Raw genomic sequence first — 22462 nt, forward strand, 5'->3', positions numbered from 1 at the left:
CCAGGCCCCTATGCAGCTGCTCCCCTGGCGGGTCAGTTCTGTGTGATTCCGGCGAGTACCCGTGGAGGCCCAGGTTGGCCTTACTCCCTCACCCCTACCCCTGGTTTTGTGAACCCATGTACTCATCCCGTCCTGCCCTGAAGTGTCCTGCCCTAAACCTGGGTGGTGTACAGCTCCCGGCTGTACCGACCTAGGGCACGCGGGACCGAGCGCTTTCTCAGTTCCAGTGTGAGCAAACTCAGACCTGATCTCCGACAGGCCAAGCCTCGATACAATGTCCACTGGACCTCACCAACTGTGCCCACTGGGATGGGGTCACGTAGAAAGAACATGGCAGCTCCCTCGGGAGCTGTGTGGATGGGGTGGGAGGACGTGCTGGGAGAAGGGAAGATAGGTCAGACAGTCTCGGGGCCGACACTACACCCTCAGAGTCTGCAATGGGAACCCGCTCAGCACCGGGGTCCCCTGCCTGGACACAATCATGCCTGGGAGTGGGCAGCAAAAGCCCACTGCCCAGCACCCTCTGGCTTTAAGAAGAGGAACAGGAAAGACACCTCAAGGGAGAGGGCCTGTTTTCTAGAAACATTTCTTTATTTAAAATTTAAAACCATATTACTTCATACAGCAAACTGTGCACTTTGATATATCACAGTGTCTTAAAAAGGAAAATAATTGAATTTGTTTGGAAATTTATTTACATCAGCCTAGAATGATTGGCAAGTAACACAGTTACTATGAAACCCAAATTGTTACAAAATGTTTACAAAAAACTATATTCATAGAAATTCTGCATGTCCACAAAGGGCATCCCCTGAATGGCCCAGAGAGCAGTGAGTGGGAACCACCTGGAGTGGGAGTGGGCGTCGGGCACTCTGGTCTGCGCACCAGGACAGGCCGCGGTCTGTCTCAGAGGCCCGCGTCGCTGTCTGGGGACACGGCCCACCATGGCAGGCCGAGGCAGAGTCGCCCAGGCAGAGGTGGTTGGGGGCGTGGAGCACAGTGGCGTGGGGGCCGCTGGGGCCTCTGATCCCGGGGAGCAGGACTGCGTCCTCCTCGGGGGCTGGATTCAGACGTGCTTGGCTTGGCCAGGGCCCAGGGGTGTGGAGTTAAGTGCGGACCAGCCTGATGCCGGCGGCTGAAACGGAGGGCAGGCTGCTGATGCAGGGAGGCCCACTCCAGACCCCCGTCCGCCACACACTCCAGGGATGCTCGGAGCCATGACAGGGGCTAAAGAGCCGAATGGCAGCGAGCAGATGGACTGGGGCGCGGTGGGGACAGAGTTCTGCTGCCTGCCGTGGGGGTGGGGGCTCTGCCAACCGCCCTGCTGGAGCAGCGGGCAGAGGACAGGCAGATGGCCTCATGTACGCGCAGGCACTGCCCTCTCGCCACCCTGACAGCTGGCCTCCGTCAGATGGCGCTGGGGGGGCTGTCTGAGGTGGGGCACCCTCTGGGCTGGCATCTTACTGAGTCTATGGCTGTGCCCTCAAATCCAGAGGCCTCAGAGTTTTGATCTGTAAAACAGAGGCAAGCTGTGGGGTGACCTGTGGTCCTCTGTCCTAGACGCCTGGGCGCGGGGACATTGCTCCTGCATGCTGGCAGTGCCCTGGGGTCAGGCCGGGAGCCAGGCTGTGTGAGGGCTGCAGTGCCTTTGTGCAAGTGTGGGGCGGGGGCGGATTTAGGCAGAGGCTCTGTCACCTAGAACACCGATGTCTAGGACATCGCAGGTGGAGCCTGACTCACGAGGCTGTTCTGCAGGTAGGTATGAGAACAGGCCTGGGGCATGGGCCCCCATTCCCAGCCTTCTACTCCCTATGACTTGCCCTGGGAACAGCACTGCTCCCCAGAGGTGCCCACTGTGGGCCTCAGAGAGACTCAGATGGAGACAAGGCCCCTTCGCCACTCCTGGCCCTCCCACGGGGGCACGGGTGATGCAAGATCCCCCGCTGGCCCCATGTAGTCCTGTCTTCAGGGTCTGAAGCTCCCACATGCAGGGCCTTCCTGCCCCAAGGGGCTCTCTGTAACCTTTGCCCCAGACAGCTGCGGCCGCCCGCCTCCCACCTGGTGCCGCCCCTGCTAGCTGGGTTCTGTGTACTCTGTGTGCAGACGTGCGGGGAGGGGTGTATGCACATGGACTAGGTCGTATATACACTGTGCATATATATACATGTATATATACATACAGTATATATATAATTTACATTCATACACATATTGTACAGAACATGAACCTTCTACCGAAAACGGTTTTGTGACTTTGTGTGTGACTTCAGCTCTGACATTTTAACTCCAAGGCAAAACCAGGACTGAAATGAGGGCTTGATTCAGAACAGCATGGCGACAGAGGGCGGGGCTCTTCCACTGCGGCAGGGGTTGGGCCCATTCCAGACGTGTCCACCGACCTGGGCCTTCCAGGCCTGTGCAGTTCGGAGACCTGTCCACAGAGCTGGCCCCGTTTCTCACGTCTGTCCTCCATTCTGGCTCTCCTGGATGTTAGTCCGTCCAGCCGTTTGCTCAGGCCGTCAGGCCCTTTGCAGACCGATGGCTGCACAGGACCGTCGTGGCTGTGGGCAGAGTCTGTTTGTGCAGACAGCTGGGGATGGCTGGGGAGGGGTGACTTCATGCTGAGCGATGAAGCAGCAGCTGCACCCCCTCCATGCCCTCCCCCCAAGAAGGCAGGGAGGGTCTGACTTTGAGAGGGAGGAGTTCTAGGCGGTCTGACCCCGTCCCCACCTGAGCCAGACTGGGAGGGAGCCAGGGGGAGCCTCCTAGCCAAGGCAGGATCTGGGCTGTGAGGAGGGTGGCCCCCCACACCCAGATTCAGCCAAGGGGGCTCCTGCTTGGGAAACCCTTGCTGATGGGGCCATGGCGACATCTCGCTGCCTGCAGGGTTCCTCTCTGTGGTGAAGAAGTCTGCAGCAGGTTGTGGGGGAGGGAGGATGACGGCTCCTTGTCCCAAAGCCCCAGGGCTGGAGGCTTGGGGTAGGGGTCTTCTCCCCGCCATCCCTCAGTCTGGCCAGTCGGAGCAGGTGGAGAGGAGGTGCTGGCGTTCTGAGGAAGTGGGCATGCTCTCTCAGGGCTGGCACGGGGGGGAGGGGCAGACAGGGACAGCCCAGCACCTGCTCAGGCCAGTGCTGGCTCTGCTCCGCCCACACCAGGCTTCCTGCTTCCCTCACTCCTCAGTGCCTCGTGTGTGCTCACGTGCCCTGTGCAGGGCCCTGGCTCAGTGTCACCTTCTGCACCCGGGGAGACATGGTATAGACGTGGGCAGACCTGGCCTCTGCTGTACCCAGTGCAGTCGGGTCTCCTGGACGGACACGGGCCCTCAGCTGAGCTGACCGTCGGCCACATCTAGGACATGAGCTCAAAGGGAGGCCGGGCCTCCACACCTGTGCTCTAGGAGGCCAGAGACCATGGCTGGCCCCTTGGAGGAGTCTCCTCGTTGAACTGCACCCCTTTATCACCCTTCTTCACTCTCGTCATGGAAAACTTCCCCTCCCTGCGACACTCCCTTTCTTCCTCCCATCCCAATCTCCACATGTACGAAGCCTCAGAAAAGCACGACCCACTCCCACGGAAGCATGCACACAGACACACATGTGTGTAGCGTGAATGTGGATGTGGTCATGTGCTACGAAACTGTCTTGGACCAAGTAAGACGGTGGGCGTTGACTGTGGTGGCGACAGCAAACTGGCAAACGGCTGGGTTGGAATCCAGGAAGTGGGGCCACAGGTGGTCTCCCCTCAGCAGGACACGCTGCCTGCCGCAAAGGAGTCGGCAGACACAGGCCCTTGGAGGGTTCTGCCTGCCCGGCCGGTCTCTGTGTGCATGCCCGGACCTCGGCCCACTCCAGGCACAGAAGGGCACACAGACCCGGAGGCCCTGCCTCCCTGCTGGCCCACCTCTGCTCCCGCTGTGAGCTGGAGTAGACGTGTGTGCCAGAACACACTTGCACGCACAAGCTCCAGCTCCACATGGCTTCTCGCATACAACACGCACTGACCTGCGGTGCACGGCTGCCTGGTTCTGTCCCGCTCTCTGCTGCACACGCCGTCCTGCACACACACGTCCACGCCCACTCACACAGGGGCCCTCGATGACATGGCTTCTCCTTCTACATGTATTTGGCTATGCTGCAGGTTAGAGCCCGCCCTCCATCCTTGCCATTCAGTGCACAAGTGCACACGCACACATGAGATAGCATACACAACCATGTATGCATAGGTATACTCGCAAGAACTCCATAACGACATGGCTTGTATACATATGTATACTCCAAGAACCCCATTCTGACATGGCTTCTCCTGTTTTTACATAAATGGGGCTCTACTGCTGTCTCTCTACTGATTCATCTCTCTCATGCCCAATTCATTCACGTGCACGTGCAGGCACACACACACACACACACACACACACACACATCAGATCCTAAAGAATTCACCTCTTATTGCATGCCCTGGACTTTGTCATATGTCCAGATCTGTCTCCCGCCCCAGCCCCGGAAGCTCACACATGCAGAGACAAATACACGCACGCCGTGTACCTGGAGCTCACGGCGGCATGGCTTTTCCTACCCTTACTGCACTGGGCTCTGCGGACGTCAGACCCTCCTCGGCCTCCACTGCATACAAGGCCAGGCAGAGCTGCTGTGATGTGGAGACCAGCTGCTCTGGGCCTGCAGCCCGCTGTGTGGGGGAGGGCAGTGTGATCACAGGAGCCCACTGGGGCCTCCCCCTTCTGCTAGAGATTACTCTTCGCCCCAGCCTAGAAGGCCTAGAGAGCCAAATGCAGCTCTCCCCTGACTGGGCTGCCCGAGCAGTGGCAGGACAGAGGTGGGAGTGGAGGGAGCCCCCAGCTCCCTGTCCAGGAGCTCTTGTCCTCCTAGCCCTGCTTAAAGACTGCCCCTTGTCTGCGGTCACAGGAAGTCTGCTGGCCCATCACGCTCTCATTAAGGACACTTTGTGCCTAACTCTTCATTCTTGTCTAAGAATCTTAAAGTCACAGGCCACTAGAGCATCCATCAGAGTGAGCTGGAACCCACAGTCTTCTGGTCTACCCTCCCTGTGCACGCTGACCACTACCCTCTCTGCTGCCTTCCCCAGGCCCCACAAGGTCACAGCTGCTCTGGACAGGAGAATGGCCTTGGTCTGTGTGGGGTCTTTGGTTAATTCTCCAGGAGGCAGCTTCTTCCTCCCACCCTTGGAGCCTCCGCCGGTGATGTTGAAGCTCTCATTTTCTGGAGCAACGTCTACGTTTGGCAAGTCCAGGAGTCCAGTTCTCTGGGTCCCCTCTGGCTTCCCCTACCTCCCCAAGTTAGCCTGTGCAGAGGGACGCCGACCCTTCTTTTGGGAAGGGGTGACTTGACTTTCGCTTCAACCCAGGCTATTCTTCTCCTTCTGAGATGACTCGGGAGACTAGGCCAATTGCCAGATACACGGGGAGTCGCTGATAAGCAGATGGTAGATGGCCCAGGTTCCCACACGCCAGCAGGGTTCTGAGAGTCACTGCTGACCAGCGAAAGCACAAGGGCTGTGGGATTTCTCTGGAATCCACTGTTCCTCTGCTGAGCTTCAGGTATCAGCTGAATCTCTAGGCATCCTCCATGAGAGAGTCAGGGTGTCCTCTCTCCTCTGGCCATAAAGTGGAGAAAGACCTGCTGTGATCACCCCCTCACACATTCCTAGAGACCTCCAAGAGGAGAGGGAGACCCTGGGACATTGTACATAAGAACCCCGATGGCTGCCTCTATTCTTGCATTCTCTTCTCACCCACACCCCACACCCTTTTAACCTGGCCAAGACAGGGGTTGCCATGGGTGATGTGTGTCCAGAAGACCAGGACCACAAGAACAGACCCGTGCAGGCACACACACACACACACACACACACACACACATCAGATCCTAAAGAATTCACCTCTTATTGCATGCCCTGGACTTTGTCATATGTCCAGATCTGTCTCCCGCCCCAGCCCCGGAAGCTCACACATGCAGAGACAAATACACGCACGCCGTGTACCTGGAGCTCACGGCGGCATGGCTTTTCCTACCCTTACTGCACTGGGCTCTGCGGACGTCAGACCCTCCTCGGCCTCCACTGCATACAAGGCCAGGCAGAGCTGCTGTGATGTGGAGACCAGCTGCTCTGGGCCTGCAGCCCGCTGTGTGGGGGAGGGCAGTGTGATCACAGGAGCCCACTGGGGCCTCCCCCTTCTGCTAGAGATTACTCTTCGCCCCAGCCTAGAAGGCCTAGAGAGCCAAATGCAGCTCTCCCCTGACTGGGCTGCCCGAGCAGTGGCAGGACAGAGGTGGGAGTGGAGGGAGCCCCCAGCTCCCTGTCCAGGAGCTCTTGTCCTCCTAGCCCTGCTTAAAGACTGCCCCTTGTCTGCGGTCACAGGAAGTCTGCTGGCCCATCACGCTCTCATTAAGGACACTTTGTGCCTAACTCTTCATTCTTGTCTAAGAATCTTAAAGTCACAGGCCACTAGAGCATCCATCAGAGTGAGCTGGAACCCACAGTCTTCTGGTCTACCCTCCCTGTGCACGCTGACCACTACCCTCTCTGCTGCCTTCCCCAGGCCCCACAAGGTCACAGCTGCTCTGGACAGGAGAATGGCCTTGGTCTGTGTGGGGTCTTTGGTTAATTCTCCAGGAGGCAGCTTCTTCCTCCCACCCTTGGAGCCTCCGCCGGTGATGTTGAAGCTCTCATTTTCTGGAGCAACGTCTACGTTTGGCAAGTCCAGGAGTCCAGTTCTCTGGGTCCCCTCTGGCTTCCCCTACCTCCCCAAGTTAGCCTGTGCAGAGGGACGCCGACCCTTCTTTTGGGAAGGGGTGACTTGACTTTCGCTTCAACCCAGGCTATTCTTCTCCTTCTGAGATGACTCGGGAGACTAGGCCAATTGCCAGATACACGGGGAGTCGCTGATAAGCAGATGGTAGATGGCCCAGGTTCCCACACGCCAGCAGGGTTCTGAGAGTCACTGCTGACCAGCGAAAGCACAAGGGCTGTGGGATTTCTCTGGAATCCACTGTTCCTCTGCTGAGCTTCAGGTATCAGCTGAATCTCTAGGCATCCTCCATGAGAGAGTCAGGGTGTCCTCTCTCCTCTGGCCATAAAGTGGAGAAAGACCTGCTGTGATCACCCCCTCACACATTCCTAGAGACCTCCAAGAGGAGAGGGAGACCCTGGGACATTGTACATAAGAACCCCGATGGCTGCCTCTATTCTTGCATTCTCTTCTCACCCACACCCCACACCCTTTTAACCTGGCCAAGACAGGGGTTGCCATGGGTGATGTGTGTCCAGAAGACCAGGACCACAAGAACAGACCCTGGTGGACAGTCTTCCTTCTGCCCAGGCATATGGGACGGCCAGCCCTAATCTTTAGCTCCTGTCGACAGTCACCCTAGAACATCCTTAAGGCGCCGAGGGCTGTGTCTGACCTCGCAGTCGGCCCTCAGAGACTGGGGCTCCTGGAGAGGGAACAGCAATGGAAGAGCTGTCTCCCATCGCCTGTGGCCTCTGCAGGGCCACGACAGAGATGTTCAACTCTAGAGGAGAGCTGAGGGGCGGTGAGTGTGGCCCGAGAGAGGCCTGTGCTTCCTTTGGGCTTGGTATCGCGGCCGGCAGCTTTGGAGACCCATGGAAGAGACAGGAGAAGGATGAAGCCGAGCAGTGGGCCCGAGGCCTGCTGGTCTGCTGGCAGGTAAGGGCAGAGGGCTCCTGGCCCAGCAGGCAGGCAGCAGCTCTGGTCCCCAAGCCCAGCATGGGGCTAGGGGCCCTTCTTCCCATTTCCACTTCCCCTGCTGGCTCCAGGCCTGCACTGCCCACCTCCCGTGACCTAGGGGAACACAGGGGCTAACGGTGTGCTGCAGGCCACGCTGTCCTTGCCCGGGAGCCGGCGGTCGTTGAACGTGTGCATGTTGATGACGGCGTCCGTCTTGACCATCATGGGGGGCTGTGGCTTGTGCTTGACCCGGCGCTGGCAGGTGAGGGAGAAACGGATCTCGTCGGCCACAGTGCTGCAGAAGGAGCGCTGCGGGAGGCCGAGGGGAGGGAAGCACATAGTGAGGGCAGGTCCGTAACTGGCCAATGCCTCCCCTTCCTCCCAGGGCTGGGCTAAGGCCGCTGCGTGTTTCTCACACCACCCATCACCAACCCTGCACTCTACCCTCCGCCCTCTGCCCTCCCCATAGCCCTGCATTCTTCTTTGGAGCCTGAGGCAGGTAGACAGCAGTGAGCATCTTATTTTCATTTTAAAGGGGAGCAGACTGAGCTCCAACCGGCCTGTGTGTTACAGTCTGAGGAGCTCTGGTTTATCGTCTAGGTTTTCTCCATCAGACTCTAAGTTTCATTCCCACGAGCTCAACCCTCAACATGAGGACTGGCTCAGGGTCAGGGCTCAAGAGACATCTTATGACAGTGGGGGTGGCCCTCCTCCTGGAAGGCTTCCAGAACCACTGTACCCTCCCCACCACTTGCGAGGGTCCAGCCTGTTTCCCAAGGTGGGCAACTGGCAGACAGGGCCCTGCAAGGCTTCCCTCTGGCCTGGGACCCTGCAGGAAGCCAGGAGGGACGGCAAGAGAGCGGCATTGATTGCCCCTAGGCATCACATGGTAAGGCTTCTACCAGACCAGCATCCAGAGGCCATCCTGAGGTTCGCACAGAAGGCTGCGGGGCTGCTGCCACCCCAGCTGCCCGGTTAGCACTGGGATGCTTGTGTGTGGGTCCTGGGGCCCGAGCACCAGGGACCTGGCTTTGGATCTGGCTGCCCTTTTCTGAGCCTCCCTTCCTTCCCCAGAAGATGCAGGATAGCATTCCCTCAACCTCCTTTCCTCATTCTGCAGGTATTTCCCAGGCCCTACTATGTGCCAGGCCCTGCTCTAGGTATCAGCGAAGAAGACAAAGTCCCAGCCCTCAAGGAGCTCATGTCACAAACATGACTCAATGAAGAGCTTCAGATGTAGTGGCGACCTTTGTGGGAATTATGAAGCAGAGCAATGGGATGGAGAGCTGGGAACGGGACAGGTGACAAATGCTACTTCAGTGGTGACATCTGAGCTGACACCTGAATGACTAGAAGGTGCCAAGTACATGGTCCCCTAGGGGAGAGCAGCCAGACAGAGGGAATGACGCGGGCAAAGGCCCTGTGACAGAAACATGCTCGTGTACTGAGGACTGAAGAGGAGGCGGTACGTGGGGGGTGGAGTGAGGGGGGAGGGAGGGAGGAAGTTCGAAGGGTGCGCAAGGACCCGCCTCCCGCAGGCTTCTTGGTAAAATTCGGAGCTCCTTCCAATGGTAACGAGAACCCCTGCATAATTTAGTTATTGTTATTGTTTTGATTTCTCTTAATTTTTTAAACCCTTCCCTATTGTTGGACATTTAGCCCCCTCCCCACTTTTTTTCACGGTATAATTACCACTTCAGCAAATATCCTTGTAAGTGGAACAGCGTATTTGCGACCACGTCCACCGCGTGCATTTCTTAAAGCAGAAATAGACCGGCCAGAAGGTAGGACAGTTTTACAGACTGAATGCCCTGGGAACTGTCCCCAGAAGTGTGCCCACTGAGGTGCCCCTGAGCAGCCCTGACAGCGTCTCCCACTACCCGAGGTGACTGTGACCCCGGGTATGTCTGCCCTCCTCTTCGCTGATGTAGGCTTTGCTGGCTAGAAAGGACCCCATTTCAGTTTCGGAGGCTGCCTGCGTCGCTGTTTTCAGGGGTCCCCTTTACATATGACTTAACAGCCACCTCCTTCAGCTGGACGCGGACTCTGAGTCTCTGGTGACCAGCAGGCACCTGCCCCACGCCCAGGCCCCCGCTCAGGCGCACACTTAAATTGCCCGCTAGGCTTTCTTAAAATGCCGATGCCAGGCTCACCTCAGGCCAATTAAGCAGGAGTCTCTGGGAGCGAGGCCAGGGCATTAGAGCTTAAAAACTTTCTCCTCGTGATTCTAATTTGCTGCTGGGACCTGGAATCACTGCCCAGCGCTTGAATTAATCAGGCGGAGTGAGCTGAGTTCTACTATCTGTATGTTTGGACCAGCCCTCTTAACTTTTTTTTTTTTTTAACTTTTGATTATGGAAATTTCCAAATATATGCAAAAGTAGAGAGAACAGAATAATGAACCCCTATGCAACCATCACCCCGCTTCGATGATTACCCTGGAGGGTTTTACACCGTGAAACGATACGGTTTGAATTAAGTTTTAAACGTGGCCCTGGCTTTTTTGTTTAATTGTGGATGGTGGCAGGGAAGCGAGGGCACTGCAAGAACAGCTTGGAGGCTGTCGTGTGGTCTAGGCCAAAGGTGACGGTAGCTTGGCCTGTAGGGACCTCCTAGGGCACTGGATGGAGGCTGGGCAGTGGCGAGAGTGCGGAGAGCCTCAGGGTGTGCCTGGCATGGATGGGTGACAGCATGCAGGTGACTCCAGCTCTGCCCCTCCCGTGCAGGCCTGGCTCACCTGCTCTCGTTCCGCCGTCTTGCGGAGCTTGTACACGAACTCGCCCACGGCCACCAGCACGGACAGCACCAGCCCCGCAGCCAGGACGATGAAGATGCCCCCGATCTTCTGAATGCCCAGGGCGCTGGCCTCCTTGTTCTCCTCCTCAGGGCAGCCGCTGCCTCGCCACCACTTCTCCTTCATGATGTGCAGCTTGTCCTCCTCCTGCAGCTGCAGGATGGCGATGGTGATCTTGTCCCGGTACGGGGAGCCTGGGGGAGCGGAGCTGGGCTGTCGGTGGCACATACCCCGCCCTGGCCTGGCCGGTGCTGCCACCCTCCCCAGCCCTTAGCCAGCTCACGAAACAGGTCCCGTTGACTGCTGGGCCCCTCCTTACCGCGACAGATGGTATCTGGGAGGGTGGAATGTTGGGGGGGGCGGTCTGCACGTTGAATATCTGCTCCCATTGGCCCCGGGCAGCCCCTGTGTACCCGGGTTACATGGGCAGGGGTGGGCGAGGGTAGGGAGGCATAGCCCCTGCCTCTGATCCCCTACTTTGCATTCGCTCCAGTGCTCCTCTTGCAGGGAGGCTGACCCATGTCCGTGGCCCGGGCCTCTGCGTCTGGGCCGAGGGAGTGCGCCTTTCTAGGTGCAGTCAGTTGACTAGGAGCAGGAGCAGAGGCCCGCATGCTTCTGCGCGCACCTGCCACCCTCCGCCTGCAGCCCCGCGCTCACCCATGGGCGTGCCGATGCCGTAGCCCTTGGAGTCGATGAGGCCCCCGATCTGGGTGAGGTTGCAGTTCCTCTGGGTGACGTACTCGATGGTCGTGGACTCCATGAGCAGCGCGTAGTCCGCCGTCAGCGTCCTCTGGATGCCCTCCTCGTTGTTCTTCACCAGCGCCGAGGGCTTGCTGCTCATGAAGGCCCACATCTTCTCGAAGGTGGAGATCTTGGATTTCTGGGCCAGGAGGGAGGGGAGAGCACACACGTTACTGAGCACGCCGAGGGCCTAGCACTGCACAGCCCGCTCAGGAGGGCCCGCGATCTGCCGAGGGAGGACTGCCCATCGCTCCGATGGGCAAACTGAGGTCCTGGGAGGAGAGGTCCAAACACAGCTGGCAGGTGATATGGCCGACTCAGACTCGGACCCGCTTCCTGGGAAGCCTTGACTCTTCGCACAGGAAAAGGATCTTCAGACTGAGTTTGTAACAGACGGCTCTTATACTCACTAGATAATTCTAATAATCCATTTTTTCTTAAATATTTGTTAAACCCTTAGCATGCACGGAGTCTTGCTCCACGTGCTCCGCCTGCATGGACTCGCAGACTCTTCTCAGCGATCCCTGGAGGAAGGTGTTCCCATTAGCTCCACTTTGGTGACAGGGAAACTGAGGCACAGCTAAGTAACTTGCCCAAGGTTACCCAGACACTGAGTGGCAGAGCCGGGCCTCAAAGCCAGGCTAGCTGGCTCCTAACTACCCTGCTATTCCGCCTCACAGGAGCCACTGAGGCTGGGGAGGGAGAGACGGATGCCCACGAAGGTGGAGCAGTGCCCTTTCCTACGCTGTTTCCGGGAAGACGGTCAGAAGCACAGGCTCCCGTCCTACTTCACCGCAGTGAGAGAGAAGCAGAAGGGGAGAGAGTGAGGCCATCGGAGCAGCCAGGCTGCGAGTCCCGCTGGCTGCTCCAGGGCCTGGGACAGTAGGTCAGGGCTGAAGCGTGGGCAGGACCAGGCCAGTTGGGAGGCTGCTCTGTCTGCCCTGGGGAGGCTCAGAGACCTGGAAAGAAAAGGGGGCCGGGGCCAAGGGTGACTTGCTGTCTGGGGAGACTGGGCAGACCAGGGTGCCCTGTGTTCGTGAGACTTCCTGGGACTGGGTGGCTGCCAGCTGCCTGCTCCCAACAGGGATGGCCCTGCCTGGCTGGTCCCAGAGGAGCAGGTGGCTCTGTGGCCCCGTTGTGCCCGGCTGTTTCCAAGTCTGGTGTGCCGGTCTGTGGTGTCAGCCTGTCAGCCTGGCGCTGGGCCGACCTCCGGTGTGGGTGAGCACGGCCTGGTTGCACTGAGACAGGTGGGCAGGACTGGGGGATGGGCAGGGGGAAGCTGTGCCCGGGAAGGGGGTGGATGGAGCTTGGGAGGAAAGTATACTCGCTTCTCTCCAGGTGCTTCTTAGCTCTGCAAAGGGCTGTCCCCTCCAGAACTGGCTTCTGGCTCCCAAACACACCTTGGGGAGGAGGCGACCAGGGCAGGAGGGAACGCCAAAGCAGCATCAGGGACGCCTCAGAATCCCGCCTGGGCACGGACTTGGTTATGGGCCAGTGACACCTCTCTTGGGCATAGAGCCTGGGGGCCTTACTGATAAGCTGTGGCCCCCTTGCCAATGAGTTTAACTGCCCCCAAGTGGAGGCACAAAGGGCTTAGACGCCCTGTGTCCTCCTGGGCTCCCCAGCTCCTCCTGGCGTTCAGCCCGCCTGCGTTGGGCTGTTCCCGCTCTCTGGCCTTCGGACGCTGCAGAGCTGCTCCTGTCGCCAAGCCCTCTCACCTCTCCTGCTCGCCCATCTTCACCTCCTCTTCCCGCTGCCCCAGGCACCCTCTCCGCCAGCTGCTCTTGCCTTACACAGTCCTGATTTCCAGCTCTTCCAACTCCCCCAGATGTTTCTCATCCTCTTGATAATTTCCCACTTCCTGCTCTGTTTCTTTCTCACTCTGTCTCACCCCTTCCCCATTCCCTGGTGGCAGGAAGCTTCCAAATGGCTCTAGCATCCCATCCCCTGGCACTCCTGCCCTTGCCCAATCCCCTCCTTTTGGTGTGGGCTGGACCTAGCGACTTGCTTGTAACCCCGCCCCAAGGTGTGGGATGTCACGCCCAAGATCCCTTGCAAGAGCTGAAGCCCGTCTTGCTTGCACCCTCTCGGGCTTGTCTCCTCTGGCTGGCTGCTAGGCTATGATCTGGCCTGTGGAGAGGGCTGCTTGGCAAGCCACGGAAGGCAGCCTCTGGCCACAGACCCAATACCTGCAGCCCTCGGTGCAGCCCTGGGAAGAACGCGTGCCGCCAACAGCCCCCCATGAGCTTGGAGGAGGGCCCCAACATGGCTACAGTGTTAGCGAACAACCTTGGAGAGACCTGAGCAAGGGGTCCAGCCTTGGAGAGCCCTGGCCTGGGTTCCTGCCCCACACACTGGGAGGTGACAGGAGGTGCTTCATGATACCAGACTTTGAGTAATGCGCTAGACGGCAATAGACAAGGCATGCGCGCTCTCACCCACATAGTCACAGAAGTCGCCCTGCCTGGTGCAGTTGCCTTTCCAGAGAGCCAGCCATTCCCACTACAGTGGCCCTCCGTATTCACAGACCCCGCATTGCGGAGTCAGCCAACCACGATAGACAACATTTGAGAAAAGAAAATTGGTCGCGTCTGTACTGAACGTGTGTGGACTTCCCCTGTCATTATTCCCTAAACAATACTGTGTAACCGCTATTTACACAGCATTTACATTGCGCTAGGTCTGCAAGTAATCAAGAGAAGATTTACAGTGTATGGAGGGATGTAGGTTCTGAGCAAATACTGTGTCATTTATATAAGGGATGTGAGCATCTATGGATTTGGGTATCTGCAGGGGGTCTTGGAAAACTGTCCCCTGCAGATACCAAGGGACAACTGTATTTCCAGTCTCTCCTGTTTTCCAAATCTCCCTCTCCTATGAGAGGTGGAAACCAGAGGTGAATGAGGCAAGCAGAGCAATGGTTACACTGTCTAACGCATCCACCCATTAATCTACCCATCCATCCACCTCTCTACTTATCCACACAACCACCTATCTATCCATCTGCTTACCCATCCATCCATCCATCCACACACCCAACTACCCATCCATCCACCTCTCCACTTATCCACACAACCACCTATCTATACATCTGCTTACCCATCCATCTATCCACACACTCAACTACCCATTCATCCACCTCTTCATTTATCCACACAACCACCTATCTATACATCTGCTTACCCATCCATCTATCCACACACTCAACTACCCATTCATCCACCTCTTCATTTATCCACACAACCACCTATCTATCCATCTGCTTACCCATCCATTCATCCACACACCCAACTACCCATCCATCCACCTCTCCACTTATCCACACAACCACCTATCTATACATCTGCTTACCCATCCATCCGTCCACACACCCAACTACCCATCTATCCACCTCTCCATTTATCCACACAACCAGCTATCTATCCATCTGTGTACTCATCCATCCATCCACACACCCAACTACCCATCCATCCACATACCCACCCACCCATTAATCTACCCATCCATCCACCTCTCTACTTATCCACACAACCACCTATCTATCCATCTATGTACCCATCCATCTATCCACACACCCAACTACCCATCCATCCACATACCCACCCACCCATTAATCTACCCATCCATCCACCTCTCTACTTATCCACACAACCACCTATCTATCCATCTATGTACCCATCCATCTATCCACACACCCAACTACCCATCCATCCACATACCCACCCACCCATTAATCTACCCATCCATCCACCTCTCCATTTATCCACACAACCAGCTATCTATCCATCTGCTTACCCATCCATCCATCCACACACCCAACTACCCATCCATCCACGTACCCACCCACTTGTACACCCATCCACACACCTACTTACCCACACACCCACCCACCCATCTGGCCACACAACCATCCATCCATCCACCCCCTCATCTGAGCATACTCTTCTCCACACACACTTTACACTAGTTCATTCAACTCACTATTCAACTGCACACCTAGCCTTTATCCATCTGTTACTCCATCTCTCCAGTCATCTGTCCATCTGTCCTTCCTTTAACCCATCTATCCATCACCTAGCTCTCCCTCCCTCTCTCTGTCTCCCACACAACCAGTCATTCACATCCAAGAAATATGAGTCTTGGCAAAAATAAATTGACAACGAATCACTCAGGAAGCCCTGCCCCACTCCTTCTGTCTCACACTGGGATGAAAATTTTTCCTCTTCCTCCAAACTCCTGCTTGCATCCTCCCCCCACCCTTCCTCCTATACGCAGGCTTGCCTGACACCAGAACATATGCTGTTCCCAGCAACACGATGCCATAGAAAGGGACAGAAATTCCAGCTGGGACTGGAGGAAGTGTTGAGGCAGGTGGTCTTTCAGGAAAGACACATGAAAGTCACCAGAGAGTAAAGGAAATGAATGAGGAAGGTGAAAAAGGACACCAGAGAACTTGGGCCAGGGAAGGTGGGAGGTGGCGACAAGGCATGAACTGGATGTAACCCTGATTCCAGGAGGTTTCCTCCCAGGTCTGTCTCTCTGGATCGGTTGCCCACTGTCCCCCGAGAACAGGGCAGCCCCGTTCTGAAACACCCCTGCTCATGGTTTCTGGCCCCCCTGAAGTTTGTCCTCTGTCCTTGAGCGAGTCAGTGATTCTGGGGCACTACCCTAAGATGCTTCCCTCTGGCAAGGCTGAGACAAAGCCCGGCTCCCTCCTGGACGAAGGCCGGCTCCCCGCTCCCTTCTCCGTGGCCAGGCCACCAGAGGCCTGAGTTCCATCACCGGCCTGAGCCGCAGTCACTAGCCCAGGCCTGGCATGCCACAGCCTATAGCTCCTGCCATCCTGCCTGTCCCAGCCCCAGTGGAAACCTTCATGAGGATGGCTTCAGGACCAGCCATCCAATCAATTAATGGGATCGTCTGCAGCAGCCAATACAGGGCGACATGCCAGGATGGAGATGCTTTTTTTATCAGGAAAATTGGCAAGAAAGTAAGTTTCAGGCTCACGACTTTCAATCGCAGCCTCCTCAAAGAAGTAAATTGATTTTCCCCAACTGAAGATACTTAATCTTGAGAATTTAACATTTCTGTACAGGGGAATGTGACGCTCTCTATACATATATAAATCTACATTTCAATCCCCAGGGGAGCTGAGGCCCAGGGAACGTGTGCAGATGGGATTCCATGCAAGACCGTGGGCATTCTCCAGACAAGGAAGGAGACCTTTTCCCAAAGTAATTGGCTTCCTTATCCCTGGGCGTGGGGCCCCTGTCCTTATCGGATTGCAGACTCGAGCAGTGAATCATTTCCCCTGGGTTATTTCCACAGGGACCAGGAGGCCTCAGGCAGCTGATACAGCCTCCTGGTGAGGACAACTCACTGGCCTCTGTCCCAGCAGCAGCCCTGATATCTGCCCCATGTCCCCAAGGCTTGCTTGCATGGACAGCAGGCCAGCCCCTGCAGGGATGAGACTGGAGGTGAGGGCTGCAGGCTAGGGGTAGAGGGAGTGGGAAGGGTCAGCTCTACCGTCCGGATTCTGAGTCACACCAGCCTAGGTCAGAGTCCAGCCTCTTCTGTGGCCATGGGCAGGCGGCATCACACCTCGGAGCCTTCCTTTCCCCATCTGTACCGTGGGCTTGGAAGTGTCCGTACATGGGTTCACGGTGACCCTTCTAAGGGAAAAGGCATGGGACGTGCTTGCCACAGAGCCCAGCCACCAAGGCTCCGCAGGTGTGGGCTTGTGTTTCTCCTCAAGGCTCCTCAATTTGCTCTAAGGCTCAGTTTTCTCATCTGGAAATTGGGGATAACAAGCTCTGCAGTGCGGAGTGGCTAGGGACACCGAGAGGCACAGTCCTCAGGAGGAGCAGGCCCAAATGCCGACAGGGGCCAGGCAGGGTAGTAAATTCCTAGCGAAGCCTGGTGGGGTTCTGTGAACTGGAGACAGACGGCACCCTGGGCTCCCGACAACTGCTGCTCCGAGAGACGGCTCTGGGTGCCAAATCTTTCACATTTTGAAGGAGCTGGAAATGGGAACTTTTATTTTATTTTTGAGAGAGAGATTTTTTGCTATAGGGCGTGTGTGCTTGCCAGAGAGACAGAAAGAGATAGAGACTGAAAGAGAGAAATCACTCCCCCAAGAGAGATGACCATGTTGCAATCCCTTTGGGCACGCACACATGCATTCCTGGTGTGATTTCAAGCCGCCGAGTCACCTGGACTCTAGCCCCAGTTGACTACGTGGGAGTCTAGAGCCTTAACCACTATACCACTTGCTGGCCCCAAAATGTGACTTATTTTTTTTAAAGACCTATTTATTGGGACCAGCAGTTACAGGCTATGTCGCTGAACTCCCATGTAGCCGACAGTGGTTTTAGTCCCGGACCCGGTGGCTTAAACTCACGCCAGGCATGTGTGCGTGCATGCCCAAGATCCCGAGAGGAGAATGGAGGAGAAGGGATTGCGGCGTGGCCATCCCCCCCTGGGGGGGTGATTTCTTGCTTTCTCTCTCTCTGTCTCTCTCTGTCTCTCTGGCGAGCGCACGTGCCCTATAGCAAAAACCTCTTCAAAACAAAAAACAAAAAAACTGTTTATTTAATTTGACCAGAGAGAGAAAGAGAGAGAGAAAGTAAGAAAGCAAGATAACAGGTCCAGGACTTGAACCGTGGTCAGCCACCCGGGAGAGTCCAGCACTTAACCACCATGCCACCTGCTGGACCCACAAAGCATGAACTTTTTAACATACAAAAGCCTCCCTTTTAACTAATAACTCACAAAATATACATATACAGGATATGTGGTTCCCCAAATTAGATCTTTGAGTTGGCCAGGCTTGTGTGTCACCAGCTTGCTACAATAAGCAGTAAAAACGGTTGACATCTATTGCATGCTACTCAGTGACAGGCCCTGTTCTAGGCTGTACACATGGATTAACCTGGTAATCACCTTGGTAATACCAAGGTAGGTGCTAGGGTTGTACCCACTTCATAACCGAGAAAACCAACGCACAGAAAAGTCCTCAGTAACTCAGTTGTCAATGGCTTCCCTGTCATCCCGGGTCCTCACCCTGTCCCTATCACTGCTCTGGCTTTCTTCCAGCCCGAGGACTTCTGGGCCCCTGCTAAAGCGCTTAGCTCCGTGTGGAGGTGGATGGCCACCTGTGGCAGCAGGCGCCAATGGCCTTCACAAGGTCCAGGACGTCCATTCCAGCGGGATCTGGAACGAGACTCTCCCGGTGCCTGTGCTGGCCGCTTTCCTGCGTGCTCAGGTAGGTCCTCTGGGAAGAGCAGGAAAGGGGCCAGCCTCTTCCCTGCCTCCTGGGCCAGCTGACAGGAGAATGCTCAGAGGAGATGGAACCACATGCTCCAGTGAGCGCAGCCCCAAGCCGACCGCTGTGCGAAGGGCAGCTCACTGGATCCTCTGGGAGTCATGCGTGGTGAGAATCAGTACCCACGTCGAGTAGGTGAGCAAACTGAGGCTTGTAGAAGTAAAATGACTTGCCCAAGGCTACTGCAATCCTGATGTAACCTTAAAGTGGATGTTACCCGACAGGGCCAGGCTGCATCTGAGGAATATGGCCTCGTCACTGCATTCCGGTCCTGCCACCCTGCTCTGCTTGAAGACAGAACTAAGGCTCTGTGTGAGCCAGGCCAGCAGACAGGCCAGGAGGAACTCCAGCTGAGAGTGGGGAGCAGCCTCCTGAGCCCTCCGGCTCAGGGAAGAGTCTGCCTTGCAGCCTGGGGGTGGGGGGTGGCCTGTCCAAGCACCCTCCAGTACAGCTGCAGGGACCGAGGCTGCACCGGGAGGGTTTGACAGGACCCAGGGCCCTGGGGAGCCTGGACTTCTCAGCCCCAGTCTGCCCTCTGTTCCTAAGCCCTATCCTTCCCACCTGGAAGTGCTCCCCCCAACTCCTAGAAAGGACTAAACCCCAGGAGAAGCCATCTTCCGCATCCTCTCCCTTCCAAGCTGCCCAGCCCTCCCTGCAGGAACACGCTTCCCCACGTTCTCCTTTACATTTTGCCTACATATTTTTACAGCCAAACAGTGCTTTCAAAGGCCTCCTTTTTCATCTCCTAATTAATTTTTATCTTCCAAGACGGAGGGAGGACAACACAGGAGACGCTGTTTGTGATGTCTGCGGCTCCCTGACAACTCTTCAAATGAAATTTCCTTTGGAATGATGGGGCCGCCCCTAGCCATGCATCTCCCAGGCTGCAGGGAGGGGCGAGAGGTCTGGAGCCCAGATCGCCCACGTCTGCTTCTCCCTGCTGATGCCTTTGGACAGAAACGGGATCCGTCCCTCTGCCTTGTTCCTCTCTCAACCAGCAGGGGGGTTAAGGCCTACCCAGGTACGTGGGCTAACCATGGAAGTGCAAGTCAGCTGTCCTGTGCCCTGGGTCGGTCACGGGCCACCCTCGTGTGGTCTCCATCCTCACTGCTGTCTAATCTGCCCCAGGGCTCCTGCTGCCCTTACTCCACTCTGGCATTCACTCCACACGTATTTCCAGAATAACCAGGACATGCAAGGACTGTGCTGTGGCGGGGTCCTTAGGAAAGCAACAGTGACAAAGGGCAGAGGCGCTGGGGCCAGCTGCCTGGGTTAAAACCCCAGCTCTGCGTTGCGCTAGCTGTGTGTCATCAGGCTAGTCAGTCAGCCTCTCTGAGCTTTGCTTCCTCAGGTTGAAACGGAGATGGTGACCAACGTCTGCCTTCTAGGACTTGTTAGCAGGGCAACATGGTGAATGATGAAGCGCTTGGAATGATACCTGGCACCAAGCTCATGCCCGGGAAGTGTGGGCACTGTTCTTGGCTAGGCCAATGTCTCCTTGACGTCTCAGACCTGCTCCTGGAGCTGCCAGCCGTGCCACGTGCACTCAGGGCAGGAAGGACCGCCCTCCAGGAGATGTCCCTAGAGTGGTGTGAAAGGGTACTGCATGTGCACATCTCCCACCTGGCACCCAACTCCGCCATTGCTCTGCTGTGCGATTCTGGGCAAGACACTCAGTCCCTCTGGGCCTCCTTTTCTCTAGGGTAAACTCAGGTCTCCTGCCAGCTCTAACCTTCAAGCATTCGGTGACAATAGGAGGCTGTCACCTGGGCACAGGGGGAAGGTACGGCTAAGAAGGTCTACCGTGGAGGAGAGGCAGCAGGGCAGGGGACGCCAGTGTGCCCAGGCCTGCCGGGGGAGGCGTGCCTCTCTCTCGTCCCTACGGTGGGCTCAGGTGTGGCCATCAGGCTCCTGCCCCAGCTAGCAGTCCCACTGCTGCAGCCGGGCCCCCCCCCCTGCCGGTGGAGGCGTGCCTCTCTCTCGTCCCTACGGTGGGCTCAGGTGTGGCCATCAGGCTCCTGCCCCAGCTAGCAGTCCCACTGCTGCAGCCGGTGACAGGGCGCCTGGCAAGGGGAGCTGCACTGGAATCAAGGCTGGAGACAAGGCAGGAGACAAGGTGGAGCAATGGACCCTCCAGGCAGCGAGACAGTGGAGAGGCTCTGCAGGGGGAGGTGGGGCTGCTGAGTCTGGCCTGAGCCTCGCGCCCTGCCCTCCCGTCCGGGTGGCACCATCTGCAGCCCTCTGTCCCCTCCCTGTGCCATTTGCCGGGCAGTGGGTGAGGGCGGAGGAGGCTGCGGGAGGTGCTGCTGGATGTGAGGACAGTGGCTGGGGGGAGCTGGGCCAGGCTCCTGGAAGCCAGTCTGAGCATCTTAGCATGGAGGGAGCGCGGGCCTCCAGTCGGCGGCAACGAGCTGCACCGGCTTATTTATGCCGCTCCCTTTGATCGGGAGCCCTGCTTAGAGACGGGCTCATGCGTAATGCATGAGAGGCGTGCTGGCACAGTGAGAGGGCCGGGCCGCAGCCTGGGGGGGGGGCACGCGGAGGCATGCATGCAACACATACACAGACACACATGCACACAGGGCTAATTACACACACGTAGTTATATATGTGCAGACACACATGTGCACATGGGTGCTCACATGTGGGCTATTATCCATGCACAGGTCTGCACGGGCCATCACACACACAGGGACTATACACGCATGTGCAGACATACACACACGGGCCATCACACACACAGGGGCTATACACGCACGTGAAGACATACACACATGGGCCATCACACACACAGGGGCTATATACACACACGCAGACATACACACACGGGCCATCACACACACAGGGGCTATACACGCACGTGAAGACATACACACACGGGCCATCACACACACAGGGGCTATACACGCATGTGCAGACATACACACGGGCCATTACACACACAAGGGCTATACACACACGTGCAGACATACACACACGGGCCATCACACACACAGGGGCCCACCCTCGCTTATGGAGCACACGTGTGGGGACAGACACACATGTACCCTCAGCACACGAGTACATGAAGACATCAGGCACATATGCCCATGGCCAGATCACAGAGATAGACGCTGACCAGTTCACATACACACGAGCAACCCGAGCACACAGACACATGCATCCGCGTGGGCAGACGCAAGCACGGCACGTGTGCATACACAAACACACACCGACATGTAGTATATACTCTGTGTGTGCACGTATGCAGCCGTGCACATGTACACATGCTCACACAAGCTCACACTCGGGAACACACAGAGTCCCACAGAGCTTCTAAGGTGCCTCTGGTAGGGCTTTGCTCCCTCCCTCGGCACTGGCCAGGGCCCCACTCTTCGGCAGGCCGGCTGGCTCCTTCCCAGTGTCACTGAGAGGGGCGCCTCTTTAAACAAAAAAATTATTTCATTTGTTATTATTATAGTTTAAATCTGACCAGAGAGAGACAGAAAATGAGAAAGCAAGCTCCCAGGTCCGGGACTTGAACTGCAGTCAGCCACATGAGAGTCCAGCACCTTAACCACCACACCACCTGCTGGCCCTGGGGGGGGTCTCTTTCCTCTCTCCCTTTGCTTCACTAAGTAGTTACTTCTGACCTCAAGGGGGACACATGGGTGACTGGGGTAGGGCAGTGGGAGAGGGGCGCCAGTGCCATGGCAGAGGCTTTCCCACCCACTCTTCCTGCTTCGGGCTCACCCCTCACTCAGCACAGCCTGGGAGGAGGCAACGGCTGGGGTGGGGAGCGAGGGCCAGAGAAGGGGGCAGCACCCGGCTTCCGGCCTGACGGAGAGCAGTCGCTGACAAACCAAAAGCCAGGGCAAGGCTCTGTAGCCGGTTTTCAAGC

General features: G+C 56.9%; 1 protein-coding gene across 1 annotated transcript in view; it reads right to left on the bottom strand.

Annotated features, from left to right (window-relative positions):
* Window positions 1–5865: 5865 nt before the first annotated feature.
* Window positions 5866–22462, bottom strand: part of GRIK3 (glutamate ionotropic receptor kainate type subunit 3) — a 251165-nt gene continuing 234568 nt past the window's right edge. The window contains exons 14-16 of the mRNA XM_006158576.3: window positions 11175–11397; window positions 10461–10711; window positions 5866–8032 (exon numbers count right to left, since the gene is read on the bottom strand). Coding sequence (XP_006158638.2) covers window positions 7838–8032; window positions 10461–10711; window positions 11175–11397 — 669 coding nt within the window. The 3' untranslated portion in view covers window positions 5866–7837. The remainder of the gene's footprint in view (window positions 8033–10460; window positions 10712–11174; window positions 11398–22462) is intronic.

This window comes from Tupaia chinensis, unplaced genomic scaffold, assembly GCF_000334495.1.
Source record: "Tupaia chinensis unplaced genomic scaffold, TupChi_1.0 Scaffold000604_1, whole genome shotgun sequence".
NCBI lineage: Eukaryota > Metazoa > Chordata > Mammalia > Scandentia > Tupaiidae > Tupaia > Tupaia belangeri.